At 60.7% G+C, this 17,406-nt stretch overlaps 2 protein-coding genes across 2 annotated transcripts in view; one reads left to right on the top strand and one right to left on the bottom strand.

The window, feature by feature from the left end:
* Positions 1–7,131, top strand: part of LOC112113243 (cytochrome c1, heme protein, mitochondrial) — a 12,428-nt gene extending 5,297 nt beyond the window's left edge. Inside the window, exons 2-7 of the mRNA XM_026647236.2 lie at positions 4,072–4,265; positions 4,523–4,649; positions 5,320–5,477; positions 5,919–6,079; positions 6,268–6,368; positions 6,602–7,131. Coding sequence (XP_026503021.1) covers positions 4,072–4,265; positions 4,523–4,649; positions 5,320–5,477; positions 5,919–6,079; positions 6,268–6,368; positions 6,602–6,706 — 846 coding nt within the window. The 3' untranslated portion in view covers positions 6,707–7,131. The remainder of the gene's footprint in view (positions 1–4,071; positions 4,266–4,522; positions 4,650–5,319; positions 5,478–5,918; positions 6,080–6,267; positions 6,369–6,601) is intronic.
* An 89-nt stretch (positions 7,132–7,220) lies between these two features.
* The window catches only part of SHARPIN (SHANK associated RH domain interactor), a 30,301-nt gene continuing 20,115 nt past the window's right edge, over positions 7,221–17,406 (bottom strand). Inside the window, exons 8-13 of the mRNA XM_026660078.1 lie at positions 15,560–15,720; positions 15,140–15,251; positions 14,515–14,694; positions 10,012–10,110; positions 9,084–9,227; positions 7,221–8,466 (exon numbers count right to left, since the gene is read on the bottom strand). Coding sequence (XP_026515863.1) covers positions 8,386–8,466; positions 9,084–9,227; positions 10,012–10,110; positions 14,515–14,694; positions 15,140–15,251; positions 15,560–15,720 — 777 coding nt within the window. The 3' untranslated portion in view covers positions 7,221–8,385. The remainder of the gene's footprint in view (positions 8,467–9,083; positions 9,228–10,011; positions 10,111–14,514; positions 14,695–15,139; positions 15,252–15,559; positions 15,721–17,406) is intronic.

Genomic DNA, 17,406 nt, shown 5'->3' with positions numbered 1-17,406 from the left:
GTGGGAAATGGTTCCAGTGGTTCATTACCCTCCCTGTTAAAAATTCACACTTTATTTCCTGTCAGAATTTGTCTAGCTTCAGCTTTCAGTAACTGGATCATGTTAGACCAGGGGTGGGCAAACTTTTTGGCCTGAGGGCCACATCGGGGCTTCTGAAACTGTATGGAGGGCCGGGTAGGGAGGGCTGTGCCTCCCCAAACACCCTGGCCCCCGCCCCCCCCCCCCCGCCCCCCCCCCCCCCCCGGACCCCAACCACATAACTTCCCCCCAGGACCCCGCCCCCTATCCAATCCCCCTGTCCCCTGACTGCCCTGACCCCTATCCATACCCCCTGACAGGCCCCCCGGGACTCCCACGCCTATCCAACCACCCCCTGTCACCTGACTGCCCCCGGAACCCCATGCCCCTTATCTAGTCCCCCGCCCCCTTACCATGCCGCTCAGAGCACCAGGATTGGCAGCCGTGCCGCCCGGCCAGAGCCAGCCACACCGCCGTGCAGTCTAGAGCACTGGGGCAGGCTGGAGGCTCTCGCAGCCACGCTGCCATGCAGGAGCTCGCTGCCCAGAGCACTGGCGGCACGGCGAGCTGAGGCTGCAGGGGAAGGGGGGACAGCGGGGCAGGAGCCGGGGGCTAGCCTCTCCGGCCGGGAGCTCAAAGGCTGGGCAGGAGGATCCCGCGGGCCGGGTGTGGTCCATGAGGTGTAGTTTGCCCACCTCTGTGTTAGACCTTCCTCTGCTAGATTGAAGAGCCCATTATTAAATATCTGTTCCCCATATAGGTACTTATAGACTGATCAAGTCACCCCTTAAACTTCTCTTTGTGAAGCAAAATAGGTTGAGATTGCAAGTTTGATAAAGGTAACTGCATAGCTGTAATACGTAGATTTTTGTAAGGTTTTTGGCTAAGTAGCATACAACATTCTGATAAACTAGCACTGTATGGTATCAGTAGAATACGTGTCCTCTGAAAACGTACAGAGAGAGGCAACAAAATGACGAGGGGTATGGAACAGCTTCCATATGAGGAGAGATTACAAAGACTGAGACTGAAAGAGTTAGAAAAGAGACGACTAAGGGGGGGTATAACAGAGGGCTATAAAATCACGAATGGTGCAGAGAACATGAATAAGGAAGTGTTATTTACCACTTCGTATAACACAAGAACTAGGGGTCACCCAATGAAATGAATAGGCAGCAGGCTTAAAATAAAAGGAAGTATTTCTTCACACAACGCACAGTCAACCAGTGGAACTCCTTGCTTGGATTGTTGTGAAGGCCAAAAGACTAACTGAAGTCAAAAAAGAATGAGAAGTTCCTGGAGGGCAGGTCCATCAATGGCTATTGGCCAAGATGGTCACGGATGAAACCCCATGCTCTGGGTGTCCCTAGCCTCTGTTTGCCAGAAGCTGGGACTGTCCGACAGGGATGGATCACTTGATGATTCCTTGTTCTGTTCACTCCCTCTGGGGCACCTGGCATTGGCCACTGTCGGAAGACAGAACGCTGGGCTAGATGGACCATTAGTCTGCCCCAGGATGGCCGTTCTTATGTTAAATGAACTAACAGCGGGCTAAGTGAGAGATCTGCGAAAGTAGTTGTGAGTGGGGAAACCATCCTTAAATGGGGGAGTCTGGTGGTGTTCCTCAGGGATCAGTGCTAGGCCTGACGCTATTCAACTCTTTCCTCAAGGACCCGCGAGAGTAATAAGATCACTGCTAATAAAACTTGTGGCTGACACAAGGGTTGGCAGAGTGGTAAATAGTGCTGAGGACAGGCCAGTTGTACAGAGATCTGGATCGCTTGGTAAGCTGGGCCCATTCAAACAAAATGCAATCAAATGGGAAGTTACACATTTAGGAACCAGCAGTGCAGGCTGGGGGATTGTATCCTGGACAGCAGTGCCTTTGGAAAAGATCTAGGAATCCTAGGGGATGAGCAACTCAACAGAAGTCTGCTGTGCCAGAAAGCTGATGCGCTCCACCCCGGATGTATAAATGGGGAGTAGTGAGTAGGAGTGGGGAGGTGATTTTACCTCTAGCTACGGTATTGCTGAGATGAGCACTGGAACGCTGCATCCACATTTAAAAAGGATGTTGAAAAATTGGAGAGAAAAGAGCCACAAAAATGATTCACGGGCTGGAAAAAATGCCGTAAGGAGCTCGATCTATTTAGTTTACGGAAGAGTGAGAGGTGATTTGATCACAGTGTGTAAGGACTGTCACAGGAAAAAACACCAGGTGCTAAGGCGCTCTTTGATCTAGTAGGGTTGCGTCTGGAAGCTGGAGCAAGACAGTCAGGTGAGAAACTAAAAAACAAACAAACAGCACAGATGTTTAGCAGTGAAGGTGGTGAACCACTGGGACAGACTCCCCAGGGACATATAGAGTCTCCACCTACCTTTAAGTCTTCACATCCATAGAATCCTAGAATATCCGGGTTGGAAGAGAGACTTGTTTTAAACAACTATTTAAAATTAAATTTGAAATTGACAATCTATGTTAAGGCCTAAATTTACTGTAATCTATTAATCATTTAAACTCAATATGAAACAGTGTTAAGCTGTACACATTTTAAGGAAAGTCAAACCACTGAACTGGTGGGGTGGAATCTCTGGCTAAGGACTGGAAACCAGTTTGTTGAAGTGCTAGACCTGCTTTTGACAGCAGCAGCCTGTTTTGCAGGTGCAGAGAGAATATTGTTTTAATTTCAATCTATTCCTCCAGTTCAGTGACTAGCTCATTCAAAGGTAAGAAACCAATTGGGAGCTGAAAAAGCAGGAAAACTTTTTCCCTCTTCCCATCTACGAATAAAAACCAGGTGAGAGAGGATGAGATCTACTAGCTCTAAAATCCTGACTGTTTCTGGTCACCACATGCATCAGTTCAATTAACTAACTACAGATAATACGTCCTTTGTTTAACACCTGAGTTAGTTTTAAATACAACACATACATAAGGCAAACAATTGATCGAGGTGTCCATCACACTCAAGGTAGTTTTATTTAAACTAATAAAAAGATTAAAAATACTGTTTTGTGCATTTTAATTAAATTCCAAATTCTATCCAAATAGAGCTTGATCCAAATCACACTACAAATTTAACCTAGTAAATAAATGTGCCTTTCGCAATTTTCTAACATAATAAATCAGGAAAGGCGGGGTCTGTTCTGGGTCTGGCGTGGTGTCGTGGTTATAGACAATCTAGCCACCCCTGTGAATGTGGCACATGCATTGTGAGAGGCGGTGTGGCCAAGAGTTGAGCCTGTCCTATTTTAGTCCCTCTCACCTGCTGCTCATGCCTCACCCCTTCACTCCTGCCCGTGTGGAGGCTGCACTGTGTGACACTGACCAGGAGATGCTGTGGGGCTGGGGCTGGTTACTCATGTGCCCCCTACTCACTCCCACCATGGACGCACATGGGTCAGCTCCCTTGAGGGCTATTGGGCCTGGGCTTTCCATAGTCGTGCCTGCTGCTCCCCTTGTAGAGAAGAGGGGAAGTTGCTGGTCCCAGTGCCCCATAACCCAGAGAGACCCCCATCTCTGTGTCTGGTGAGGGATGGCCTGAGAGGCCCGGACTCACCCCATGTGCCTGGTGCTGGCTGGCTGCTTAAACAGAATCCATCCGGCAGGGAGCTCTGGAGAGCCACAGCCCACCCACCTGCTTCTTCCCACCCCTACCCCGACGGTGCAAGTGCGCCACATCCCCAGCGAGGGGCTGCCACTCAGACCCCTGACATTTCAGCTCCTTGCTCCTGACTCAGCTGGGCCCTTCCCAGTCTGTGTGGAAGGGGGACTCTGCTTCCTTCTGCTCGGGTGGGAGCAGGCCAGTGTCTCCTGCCTGGCCAGAGAGAGGGAGGGCACCCAGGGCTGAGCAGGCCGTGCCGTGCTTGGAGGCATATTGCATCCCATGCACCCGCAGGCTGCCTGCTCCCCCACCCTCCTCTCCTGGGGCGGGGGAAGGTTCCAAAGGCTGGAGCCGGCGTGGACTCTGGGGAGTGTGGCTGGGGGCGCAGAGGCGGGTGCCCCATGCTGGAGCTGGCCGGGTGGGTGACCGGCTCTCGTCTGTGTTCCAGGCCAGCATGTCGTCGCTGTCCGGCATGTCCCGTGGCAGGAAGGTGGCGCTGTCCGCGCTGGGCGTGCTGGCTGCCGGCGGCGCTGGGCTGGCCCTGGCTCTCCACACGGCTGTGAGTGCCAGTGACCTGCAGCTGCACCCTCCCAGCTACGCCTGGAGCCACAACGGCCTGCTGGCCTCCCTGGATCACAGCAGGTAGGTGGGGGGAGCGGATGGAGGGAGGGCAGCCCGGGGGTGAGCTGCCAGCCCCCTGCAGGGGGTCAGAAGCTGCATCCCTGGGGTAACAGGTCAGCCCCACGACTCTTGGCTCTCGCTGGCCCTTGGCTGATGTGCACGTTCCCCCAGGGAATGCTGGGGGCTTGGGGCCTGGCTCTGCTCCTCCAGCCGCCTCCCACTCAGAGCCCTGGGGAGCAGACAGGCAGAGGGGCTCACGGCCACCTCCCTCTTCCCAGTATCCGGCGCGGCTACCAGGTGTACAAGCAGGTGTGTGCCGCCTGCCACAGCATGGAGTACCTGGCCTTCCGCAATCTCATCGGCGTCTCCCACACCGAGGCTGAAGCCAAGGCCCTGGCCGAGGAGGTGAGACTGACTGTGGTGGGACTCTCCGGGGGGGGAGATCCACACCCCAGCTCTGGCAGCTGGCTCCTGCTGGCTGGTGTGTGCTGGAAGTGGGGGGAAGAGCTGGACTCGCTACCATGTGAGTGCCCTCCCAGGCCCTGGCTGAGGGGAGAAGGGCCTGGGTGATGGGGAGCTGGCCCCTCCCAGTCGTGGGCTGCCTGGGCCCCAGCCTAGTGCTCTGTGTCTGTGAGGCACAGGGGGTCCAGCCTGGTGCTCGGTCTCTGCGCCCTGACGGGGTGCGTTGGGCCCCTGGCCCCGGCTCAGAGCTTTCTTTGGGATGCGGGGGGGCCCTGGCCCCGGCTCAGAGCTTTCTGCGGGATGCGGGGGCCCCTGGCCCCGGCTCAGAGCTTTCTGCAGGATGCGGGGGGCCCCTGGGCCCAGCTCAGAGCTCTCTGCGGGATGCGGGGGCCCCTGGGCCCGGCTCAGAGCTTTCTGCAGGATGCGGGGGGCCCCTGGGCCCAGCTCAGAGCTCTCTGCGGGATGCGGGGGCCCCTGGGCCCGGCTCAGAGCTTTCTGCGGGATGTGGGGGCCCCTGGCCCCGGCTCAGAGCTTTCTGCGGGATGCGGGGGGGCCCTGGCCCCGGCTCAGAGCTCTCTGCCGGACGCAGGGGCTCAGTGCTCTCTCGTGCCAGGCGGAGGTGGTCGATGGCCCGGATGAAAACGGCGAGATGTTCACGCGCCCAGGCAAGCTCTCCGATTACTTCCCCAAGCCCTACCCCAACCCTGAGGCGGCGCGAGCGGCCAACAACGGGGCGCTGCCCCCAGACCTGAGCTACATCACCAGCGCCAGGTGAGGCTCCCTCGGGTGGGACTGCGGCTGAGCAGCTGGTATCCGGGGAGGAGCGCAGTGCCTGGCCCGCTGGGCCAGGTCTCCCAGATGTGCTGGAGCAGTGCATGCTGGGGCTCCCATGTGCAGATGGTGCTGGGGACAAGCTGAGTCCAGGTGGGTGCTCTGTCCTGCTGGCCCTGAGCACCCCCAGTGAGGCCTAGCACACCCCCCCACTCCCCTGCCCAGCCGGCAGGAGAATCAGAGCTCCTTCCAGCCCCTCCCGCTTCCTCCCCCATCTCAGGGTGTCAGCGACCGTCGGCGGCCGGGATTCCACAGGCGCCTGCCAGGGGCCCATCGCCCCGGCCTGGGGGGAGCAGGGCAGCCGCACAGCCTGGCTGCTCTGGCCTGGGGACGGCTGGGTCTCAGCCAGGGCCTGTGATCTCACCTGGTCTTGTCTTTCAGGCACGGGGGTGAGGACTATGTGTTCTCCCTCCTCACCGGCTACTGTGACCCACCCACTGGGGTGTTCATCAGGGAAGAGCTGCACTACAACCCCTACTTCCCGGGGCAGGCCATCACCATGGCGCCCCCCATCTACAACGAGATCCTGGAGTTCGAGGACGGTAAGAGGCGCTCTGTGCTGGGAGGCCCCCCATCCCCCCAAGCCAGCCTGCTGCAGGGCTCCTGTCCCAGGGCGGGGCCCTGTCCAGCCAGGCTGGCCCCAACCTGCTCTTGGCGCGGGGCACCCGCAGACCCCGCTCTCGGCCCAGGCGCGTGGTGCAGGGCACCTGCTGACTCTGCTCTCTCCCAGGGACCCCAGCCACCATGTCCCAGATAGCGAAAGACGTGTGCACGTTCCTGAGGTGGGCAGCGGAGCCGGAGCACGATCACCGCAAGCGCATGGGAATGAAGGTCAGTGCCTGCCCCCCATGGCGCTGAGGAGAGGGGCTCCTCTCTGGGGGGCCTGGGGCCGGTGGAGTGCCCTGGACTGGAGGGAGGAGCCCAGCCTGAGCTGCTGGCAAGGCTGGGCATGTCTGAGCGATTCCTGCCGGCCCTCGCCCTGGCCAGCGCGTCAGGTCCATGCACTGCTGGGGGAAGGTGCTCGGAAGCAGGGCAGGGCCTAACTCCTTCCCTTCCCTTCCCAGATGCTGCTGATGATTGGCCTCCTGGCACCCCTTTGCTACTACCTGAAGCGCCACAAGTGGTCTGTACTAAAGAGCAGGAAAATCGCGTACCGGCCCCCCAAGTAAGCATTGGATCACAGCAGGCCGCCCCGCGGGCCTTGGCCACCCAGCCGCCGCACGACCCCTCCCGGGACAGGAATGTACGTAGAGCTGGACGGACAGACGGGTACAGCCCACTCCTCATGACGCGTTTCTCTTATTTAATGTCCTCTCCCTCGGACACAGCTGCTCGCCTGCTAGGCCTGGGAACGGACTCTGGGAAGGGGGGGGCGGCTGCTGTCTGCACACGCCCGCTGGGGGGCAGAAATAAACCTTCAATCTTCAGTGGGAAAGTGTGGTGTGGTGTGTCGGCCTAGGCCCTGCCCACGGGGCCCTCGCCTTCCCCTGCCCCGTCTCTGTCCCGCCCCAGCTCCCTGCCTGGGGGGAACCCAGTACAGCCAGAGGGGAAGGCCTGTGTGTAATGGTGGCATTTATTAAACGGTTCTGTTCCCCGAGCAGTGTCTGTCTGAGTTGTGTGGGGGCCAGCGGGGGACCCAGCACTCCCTTTATTGAGGGAGGTGCTGGTAGAGGCTGCTTCCTGACCCCCCCCACGTGGCAGTGGGGAGGGGCCCCACTCCCTCCCTCAGACTTCATGGAGAGCAGCCCCCTCCCTCTTCCCAGCATGCTGCAGGGAGTGGCACTGCACAAAGGCCTGGCTGGGGTCCTCAGTGCCCCTCCCCTTGCAGTGGGGGGTGGGGCAGGTCAGTTACCCCAGCTCTTAGCCACTGCCTCTAGCATTGCAGGGGCTCAGTGCCCTACGGCCTGGGCAGAGGGGGCCAGTTGCTGCCCCTGTGCCTCCAACAGATGTGTGTTGCTGTGCAGGGGGGCTGACTGCCTCCCCAGAGCCAGACCAGCCTAGCTGGCACTGGCCCCATCTCCATGAGCTGGCCTGGGGTGGCACTGCCCAGCCAGCTGCTGGATTCCTGCAGGAGCAGCCAGGCTGGGGGCGGCACCGTTCACAGCCTGCGCTGCTCAAAGGCGCAGAGGGCCCAGCTGGGGCCTTTTCTCCCCCCTGCACTGTCCACAGCCCTGGGGCTGCTTCCTGCTCGAGGGCAGCCCACGCCCGCCCTCAGGAGGTTAATCCTTCAAGGAGTCTGGCCGTGAGCTGGGCAGTGCCAGGCTGCCCCCAACAGCTCAGCCCGAGGAGTGAGAGGGAGGCCAGCCTGGAGCAGCCTGTGCTGGACTGGGGCGTCTCTGCCCCCTGCAGCCCAAGGAACCTCCCAAGGCAGGTGTGGGGAACAGCTGGCCTCTGTAACACCGCTCGCCCCCTGAGGTGGTTACGGGGAGCTCCCTGTGTCTGGGGAGGCACTCAACAGCCACAGGACGGGGTACAGGGCACGTGAAGGCGAGGCCCAGGTTACATTGCAGGGGGGCTGAGGAGCTCTCTATACCAGCAGCATTCCCGCAATTACCCCAGCCCTGCTTAGCCCCAGCAGCACTAATGGAGCCCTGGGGCCAGGCAGGTGCAGAGGCAGCTGCTGCTCTGGGAGCCTGACACCAAACAGCTCCCACCCCGACCTGGCCAGGGGGCAGAGACAGGCCCAGCAGGAAGACGGCCCTGGGCCAGACTGAGTGGGGGGGAGCCCCCTCAAGGCACTGCACGCAGCTGGCAAGGGCTGGAAGCTCCCGCAGGAGCAGAGCACCTGCCTGACCGGGGCTGGAGGCTGCCGAGTGGGGGAGGCCCAGGCGCCGCGCAGGGAGCGCGCTCAGTGGCAGTTCTGGCAGTGCGGGTGACACCTCTGCCCATTGACGTTACAGCGACATCCTCCACTGGTGTCACCAGGGCCCTGGAGGGGAGGAGAGTGAGTCAGAGAGGTGGGGGTGGGGGATGGACAACAGAGATACCTGCAGCATCTCCCCACCTCTCCATGGGGGCTGCATCCAAAGGCGAGGAGCCCGAGCCAGCTGATCCCCTCCGGCCCCCGGGAGCAGCATGTCAGGGGAGGGGAGGGGAGGCTGCTGCTCCCGCATCCACACGAGCCTCAGGGCTCCATCCAGTCGGAGGAGTGGGGGCACCCCCTGTTCTGCCTGGCTCCAGGGGCTGCTCCCCTCCTGCCCAGAGCCAACGATTCTAGCCCACGCTCCGTCTTCTAGCAGCTAGGGCAGAGCCTCGGGAAGCTGAGCCCCATGGCTTGGCAGGGGGCCAGGTCAGCTTTCCCCTGCCTGGCACAGTAGCTCACAGGAGGGGAAATCTCCCTCTAGAGCCAGGGGAAGGGGCAGCCACGCAGCCTGCTCCTTGCACAACCTGCTATTCCCCAACCATGGCCCAGTTCCCCCCACATGAGCTCCTGGGGGGGGGGGGGGGGCAGCAGAGGGGCTGAGGCCCAGCCTGGGAGGCGGGGGCAGTTCCCTGCCCGGGGGCAGGTGCTCGGGAGCCAGGGCTGCCTGTCCTGTGACCGCTCACCGCAGGCCCCCAGCGTGGCCCTTTGGTCACCCAGCAAATCTCCGTCTGGCAGACGGTGCAGCGGATCCAGTCGCAGCCGTCCTTCTTCTGCACGATGATCTGGCACACGGGGCAGTGCATGGCCTCGCCCGTCTGCACCAGTGTCTGTGGGCGGGAGGCAGCCGTTAGGGGAGACATGCACCCATCTTGGGATCCCCACTGCCCCACGGCCACTGCTGGCAAAGGCCCAACCCTGGCTGCACTACAAGGCCAGACAGCACTGAGCAAGACACGAGCCTGGGAACCTGCACGGAACCAAGGAGACCTGCAGAAGGGAGCCCACGAGCAGGGGGCTGTGGGTCAGGACCCTGGGGAATTGGCAGAGCTGGGGGGAGCCCAGGGCTGGACAAGCAGGGGCTGTGGGTTGGGATGAGGGGTGTTGGGGGAGGGGGGAGCCCAGGGCTGGACAAGCAGGGAGCTGGGGGTTGGGATGAGGGGTGTTGGGGGAGGGGGGAGCCCAGGGCTGGACAAGCAGGGAGCTGGGGGTTGGAATGAGGGGTGTTGGCAGAGCCAGGGCTGGGCTAGCAGGGGGCTGCAGGTCAGGATTGAGGGGTGTCAGCGGAGCTGGGGGGAGCCCAGGGCTGGACAAGCAGGGGCTGTGGGTTGGGATGAGGGGTGTTGGGGGAGGGGGGAGCCCAGGGCTGGGCTAGCAGGGGGCTGCAGGTTGGGATTGAGGCATGTTGGCAGAGCTGGGGGAGGGAGGAACCCAGGGCTGGACAAGCAGGGGCTGTGGGGAGTCCAGGGCTGGGAGTGGGGCTGGGAACTGCTAGCCCTGTTTTACAGGTGGGGCACAAGACCATACAGCGAATCCATGCCAGAGCCAGGCAGAGCCCCTAGGTGTCCTGGTGCTCTCCTGTGCTGGGGCCGATGCCCGGGGACGCGCTCTCACCTGCAGCATGTCGCTGGTCTGCTGGGCAGCAGTGTCATTGTGGGCCTGGAGCTGCAGGTTGTCCTGGTACTGGCGGCAGTCCTTCCCCTCGTGGATGACCTGGTGGGGATGAGAGTGGCAGCAATCAGCCCCCCCGGCCCTGCAGCAGCTGCTGGGTGAGTAGGCACTGGGCCGGCTGGGAGCCCCGCACAGGTCCCAGCTGGCCTGGCACTGCGCCAAGAGCCCCTGGCTATGGTGCTTGGGGTGGGAGCTTGGCTGGGCTTTGACCCCGGGGCAAGGGCCAATCCCCTCTCAGGCGCCGGGGCCCCCTCTGCAGGGGTACAGAGCTCTCCCAGCCACAGGGCAGGACCCAGGGCTTGGCTATTGAGTGACTCGCCCCCTGCCCCAGCAACGCTGCAGCCCTTGGTTCTGCTCAAGCCTTCCCCCAGCACCTACACCTCAGCCCCCCTCCCTCCCCACGGTCACCTCCTCCCACGCTGCCCCCTGCCCCGGAGCAGCCTCCCCCGGCCTCCCGCCCCCAAATCCTGATGGGCCCCTGGGATGAAATAGGAATTGTTTGTATAATTTTATGATGCCTGTGTGTGCCTCAGTTTCCCTCTGCATCGCTCCCCAGTGGAGGAAGAGGGTTACGGCTGCTTGTGGGGGGCAGCACAGAAAACAGGGTGGGGGTGGGGCCTGGCTGTCTGGGCCAGGAACTGGACCTGCTGGGAGCGACCCCATCTCAATGCAGAATCCCCCAGAGAGACTAGGAAGCCCAGCATCTAACCAACCAACCAACGACTCAGAGGAAGGCGGCGTCCCCCACCACTCAGCAGGGACATGGGGCGGAGACCCCAGCTTGAGGCCAAAGGACGAGCCATGAGCAGCAGGGGATGAAGCCTGGGGGCTCTCCAGGGACAGACTGACGAGGTCAGAGACACAGAGCCTGGGACGCAGCCACTCCAGCTTGGCTGGCCGATTGCTCCGGCTCGGCAGACGGACGATGCTTTTACCTTCAGTTCTCTGTGCTGAGCTAGGGCCGGCCAGGCCCTGGCCAAGCTGACTAGTAAACCCTGCGCGGTTTGGAACCGCGGCCGGCCGGGTGTCGCTGCAAACGCTGGCTGGTGCACCCGTCCCTGCAGAGCGGACGTGTCTGTCTCAGTGCGACCTGCAGGCCAGTGCTCCCAGCATGACACAGCAGAGCTGGAGCCCCCCAGGGGCTCAGTCCAGGAGGTGGTCAGACTGCTTCCCCCCCGAAGGAGGAGTGGGACCCGCTGGGGGACCCCATCACACTGAAAGGTGCCTCCAAGGGACTGTTCCCAAGCAGGGGCGTAACACAGAGCCTGTGGCTCCCCGGCGGTCCCAGAATCCTGAGATCACAAACCCCGCTGCATTAGGAATCAAGTCGTGGCACTTTTTGCCCAACAGACGGCGCTGGCGTGTTGTGTGGGAAGCCCCCGGCTTTGCCCAGTCGGAGTGGCACAGTGTCCCGGTTTCACAGCCGTATGGAGGGGGTACAGCTCGACTAGATCCTGAACATGGTTGTCGTGCCGAGAGGCCCGTGGCAGACGCGGCGATGCCAAGCCGGCGCAGAACTTCCGTGTGAGTGGGAGGATCCGGCGAGTATTGAACCCAAAGAGCAAAAGCTGGAGCCTGCTTCGATAGACGTAACAGGGATGTTTACGGTCGCTCTGGCTACAGACTCCTGGGGCCATGGTCTACAGACGGCGCCTTTTCAGACCTGTCGCGAGAATGCCGCAAGACGTCCCGGAAAACGCCGTTCTCTGGCAGCTCGTAACATCCGGGATAAAATTCCACCAGCCGAGGGGTGGAGGTGGCCCAGAGGCTGACCCGTGATGGGGGGGCATCGAGTCTGTTCTGACGCTTGCGGCCGCCCAGGTACGGACCAAATGGCGAATGATCGGTACAGCCAACCGCTCGGCTAAGCGCCGAGGAGAAACCCTCCAGTCCTGACTTTTCATCTGGCTTTTGCCTTTGCCACTCCTCTGCCAGCCGGGGGGAGAAGTTCAGGTTGAAATGCCAACTGCCAATGCCCACAGCCGTGCCCGTCTCTCCCCCCGGCCAGCTGGCACCTCTGCTTACCCTCTCCCAGGCCGGAGCCAGGGGAACTGCCGGCCGTCTCCCAGCACTGGCCGGCCTTCCCCTCCCGCTTAGTCCTGTGATAAGAGCCAGGCTGGACGGTAACTAGCTGGGAACCGCCAGCCTCCCGCCGCAGCACCATGGCCCTGCCCCCATCCCGCCCCCACTGCTCTAGGCCCCCTCCCCTTCCCCTCCCTATCCTCCATGCTGCCCCCACTGCTCCAATCTCCCTCCACTCCCCTCCTCTCCCCCTGTCCTGCCCCCACTGTTTCAAGAACGGCCACACTGGGTCAGACCAAAGGTCCATCTAGCCCAGTATCCTGTCTACCGACAGTGGCCAATGCCAGGTGCCCCAGAGGGAATGAACAGAACAGGGAATCATCAAGTGATCCATCCCCTGTCGCCCATTCCCAGCTTCTGGCAAACGGAGGCTAGGGATACCATCCCTGCCCATCCTTGCTAATAGCCATTGATGGACCTATCCCCTGTGAATTTATCTAGTTTCTTCTTGAACCCTATTAGTGTCCTGGCCTTCACAACATCCTCTGGCAAGGAGTTCCACAGGTTGACTGTGCATTGTGTGAAGAAATACTTGCTTTTGTTTGTTTTAAACCTGCTGCCTGTTACTTTCACTGGGTGACCCCTAGTTCTTGTGTTATGTGAACGGGTAAATCACACTTCCTTATTTATTTCCTCCACGCCACTCATAATTTTACAGACCTCAATCATATCCCCCCTTAGTTGTCTCTTTTCCAAGCTGTTGCCCTGTTCTGAAACTTTTCCAATTCCAATGTATCTTTTTTTGAGATGGGGCGACCACATCTGCACACAGTATTCAAGGTGTGGGCGTATCATGGATTTATATAGAGGCAATATGATATTTTCTGTCTTATTATCTATCCCTTTCTTAATGATTCCCAACATTCTGTTCGCTTTTTTGACTGCCGCTGCACATTGAGTGGATGTTTTCAGAGAACTATCCACGATGACTCCAAGATCTCTTTCCTGAATGGTAACAGCTAATTTAGACCCCATCATTTTATATGTATAGTTGGGATTATGTTTTCCAATGTGCATTACTTTGCATTTAGCAACACTGAATTTCATCTGCCATTTTGTTGCTCAGACACCCAGTTTTGGGGGATCCTTTTGTAGCTCTTTTCTGCTTTGGACTTAACTATCTTGAGCAGTTTTGTATCATCTGCAAATTTTGCCACTTCACTGTTTACCCCTTTTTCCAGATTATTTATGAATATGTTGACTAGGACTGGGCCCAGTACAGACCCCTGGGGGACACCACTATTTACCTCTCTCCATTCTGAAAACTGACCATTTATTCCTAACCTTTGTTTCCTGTCATTTAACCAGTTACCAATCCATGAGAGGACCTTCCCTCTTATCCCATGACAGCTTACTTTGCTTAAGAGCCTTTGGTGAGGGACCTTGTCAAAGGCTTTCTGAAAATGTAATACACTATATCCACTGGAGCCCCCTTGTCCACATGCTTGTTGAGTTCTCTGGACCCCCACTCCTCACCCTACCCCTGCTCCGGAAGCCCCGCCCCTCCCCTCCATCCTGCCCCAAATCTCCAAACCCCCCTCCTCTTTTCTCTCCCCCCATCCTACCCCCACTGCTGCAGGCCACCCTCCCCATCCCCCCCATCCTGCCCCCACTGCTCCAGCCCCCCCTGCACTTCCCTCCCGAACCCCCTACTCTGCTGCCCCCTGCTCTGGTCTCCTGCTGCTCTGTGTGTGGCCCTGGTGCGAGCACTGCTGGAATCCTGGGGCCAGTTCTGATGTCCACAATTCACGAAGGATGGTGATACATTGGGGAGGGTCAGAGAAGAGCCACAGGAAGGATGAAAGGGTTAGAGACCTGCCATAGAGCGAGAGACTCAGGGAGCTCCATGTGTTTCACGTAACGAGGGGCAGGTGAAGGGGCGCCTTGATCCCAGTCGGTACGTACCCCCGTGGGGAACAGAGATTTGATCACAGGCTCTTCAGTCTAGCAGGAAAAGCCAATGGCTGGACGTTGAAGCCAGACACGTTCACACTGGAAATAGGACGTAGGTTTTTAACGGCGAGGAATTAACCATTGGAGCAATTTCTCAAGGCTCATGGTGGATGGTTTTAAATGCAGACGGGCTGTTTGTCTGACAGCTCGGCGCTGGGGATGATTGGGGGCCATTCCCAGGCCCGTGCGAGGCAGGAGGTCACTAGAGGAGCACAATGGTCTCTGCTGCAGCCTACAGAAACGACACTCCCAGCATGCATTGCTCCATCCTGCTCCGCAGGGCCTGGCTGCTGGAGCACTGCGCGCTGCAGACTCCAAGGGACGGCGGCAGCAGCAGCAGCAGGCGGGGCAGTGCTGCGGAGCCCCATGTCCTGCCCCCCAGCCCTCCCCCGCAGGGCCCCCGGGGCTCACCTTGCAGAGCAGGCAGTTCAGGCCCTGGCAGATGGGGCAGCGGAACTCATTGACCGTGTCCTCGTAGATGCACCAGCCCTTGCAGTCCGGGGTTTTGCAGTGATAGCTGTTCTGGGTGCGTCTCTCCGCCGCCACCAGGCCCCGCTCCAGGAACCGCTTGTACTCCTCTGCTGACACCAGCTGTGGGCACAGAGCCCCGGGGAGGTCACGCCACTGCTGGCCATGCCCACCCCATGGCAGAGCCGCCAGGGGACAGGGATAGGCTGCAGGGGCCCCTTCTGGAAGCTCTGCCTTGACAGAGGGTGGCTGTGGGGCAGGGGCTATCTGAGGAGGTGCTGGCCTGGCTTAAGTGTGCAGGTCCCCAAGATCCAAAGGGGGCCAAGCCTCTGGGATCTGATGGGAGGTCAGAGCGTCCCAGCAGGTCCCTGGCTCCCTGCCATCTGTCTGATAACATTTACCCCACTCCCCCCATCTCCCGCTGTGCCTCACCCTGAGCGCCGGGGCTGGTCCTAGGGAACAAGCCGAGATCCCTGCCCCACAGCCGCCCGCCCGCCCACCCACCCGCTGGGGCCTGCAGGCCAGCTCTTGGGAGCTGGAGCCCCCCTTACCCACTGCAGGGACTCACCGCCCGGACCTCCCGTTCCTGGAGCTTGCTGCTGCAAGCGTAGGTGTCGTCGCGGAAGGGGCAGGACACCTGGAGTTCCTGGCTGTAGCTGATCACCTGCTGCAGGCAGTCTCTGTGGGGACAGGGGGCAGTCACCCCAGAGAAGCCCTCCCCTAACCCAGCAGCTGCAGCCCCACAGTCTGAGCTCTCGGCCCCCGCAGCCCCGTGAGGGCCCAAAGCCTGGCTCAGCCTCAGGCTCCCAGCACCTGGGCCTCAGGAATGGAGTCCGAGCGCTGCATGGCAGGGACCAGGGAATGGACACCCGGGGGGAGCTGGTGGCTCCGGACCAATCCCACCTTCTCCATCCCCCTGCTCTGCAGCAGTCTCTGCCTCGCGGTGCCGACACGCTGTGGCTTGGGGGTGCAGGCTGGGCCGCCGTACCTGCAGAAGTTGTGCAGACACTCCCGGAGCAGCACCCCGTCCCCTGGTGCCATGGGCAGGTAGCAGATCCGGCACTCCATGGCCTCCTGGCTGGGCACCAGCGCCTCCTCCTCCAGCTGCAGCAACTGCTGGAAGTTCTGCAGACGCTCGTCCTCCAGGGCCTGCAGAACAGAGCCAGAGAGAGGTCAGGGGGGCAAGGAGCTCCCCCCAAGAGGGGCCAGGCCGCCCAGTGGGATGGGGGCGCTCCCCCCGAGAGGGGCCAGGCTGCCCAGTGGGATGGGGGCGCTCCCCCCGAGAGGGGCTAGGCTGCGCTGCCCAGCGGGATGGGGGCGCTCCCCCAGAGAGGGGCCAGGCCGCCCAGCGGGGCCCCAGAGCTCCCCCTGAGAGGGACCAGGCTGTGCTGCCCAGCGGGATGGGGGCGCTCCCCCCGAGTGGGGCCAGGCTGCGCTGCCCAGTAGGATGGGGGCGCTCCCCCCGAGAGGGGCCAGGCCGCCCAGAGGGATGGGGGCGCTCCCCCCGAGAGGGGCCAGGCTGCGCTGCCCAGCGGGATGGGGGCGCCCCCCCCGAGTGGGGCCAGGCTGCGCTGCCCAGCAGGATGGGGGCACTCCCCCCGAGAGGGGCCAGGCCGCCCAGCGGGATGGGGGCGCTCTCTGCCCAGTCCCTGGGGCAGGCCCATTTCAAATGTGCATTTTTGCTCCCACAGGTTCACTGAACTTAGGGCCTGAAGGGATCACGGTGGCCATCCAAGCCTTGGGCATCACCCGGCCAGAGCCCTCCCCCAGTCACTCCCGCATGCAGCCCGTGCCTCCTGCCAAAGGCAGCCGGTCGGAAGCGGCGGTGGGGAGAATTCAGATGCTTCCAGTCAGGCTCTTTGCACTTCTTAATCTCAGACAATAAGCGCATTTCTCAGCTTGGGGGGGCTCCCCACTCCAGGGCCAGCCTGGGGCCTGGAGAAGCTGAGTCTCAGCTGGACTGGACCGAACAGGCCCCAGAGGCAGCTGAAGAAGCCAGAGGTGCTCAGGAAGAAAAGCGTTCTCTGGCTGCGGCTGCCGGGAAAGAACCAATTAGCCAAGGGGAAGACTCCAGGGCTCCTGGTCCAGGCTGCAGAAGGCAGATGAGGCACTGCAGGAGGAGGCATGCCAGAAGCAGGATCTCAGGGCTGGGTGAAACACAGAGGCTGAGAAGAGCCACAGCGGAGAGCAGCTAATAAAGGAAAGGAGAAAAAGGGGAACCCGGAGAACCCGATTTCTGCTCTTTCCCAGCGGGCAGCTCCAGAATAACGAAAGCCCGAGGCTGCAATGGCTCCGGCAAAGCACGGCAGTAGGTAGGCAGCAGCAGAAAATCTCCACCTCGGAAGAGAGGTGGAAAGAGCTGGAGTTGCCACTAGCTGAGAAGACCCTCCCTGCCCAGTCCACGGGGGAACATGCCTGTGCTCAGGCAGAGGCTAGGAGAAGATGATACAGGCCTTCTCCCAGAGCAGAGCAGGGAAGGAAGCTTTGGACCAGCAGGGGAGCTGCAGCAGCCCCTCAATAGTGACGGGTGGGGGTCAAGGACTCACTTAGAGACAGCCCGGCAGCCACACCAGGGAAATGGCCCCGAGGGCAGAGGAAGCCGCAGGGCAGAGAATGCTGGCCCTGAGCTGAGCACCGGAGCACACAGGGATGTACAGCGCAGCTGTGAGGCTGGGCTCAGCACTAAAGCAGCAAGGGACCAAAAGGGACTCTGGGAGACTGTTTCAAAGAAGGTACGTGGAGGCCTCCAATGGAATAGGTGTCCCACAGTGCAAACGGGGAGACTGGGCAAGGGAGGTGTGGCCCCGCAGCCAGACTGGAGAGATCAGAGAGAAG

Source organism: Terrapene carolina, unplaced genomic scaffold (genome assembly GCF_002925995.2).
Source record: "Terrapene carolina triunguis isolate 2854851 unplaced genomic scaffold, T_m_triunguis-2.0 Scaffold58, whole genome shotgun sequence".
NCBI classification, from domain to species: Eukaryota; Metazoa; Chordata; order Testudines; family Emydidae; genus Terrapene; species Terrapene triunguis.
The sequence above is the reverse complement of the archived record's forward strand: the minus strand, read 5'-3'. Positions and strand labels throughout refer to the sequence as shown.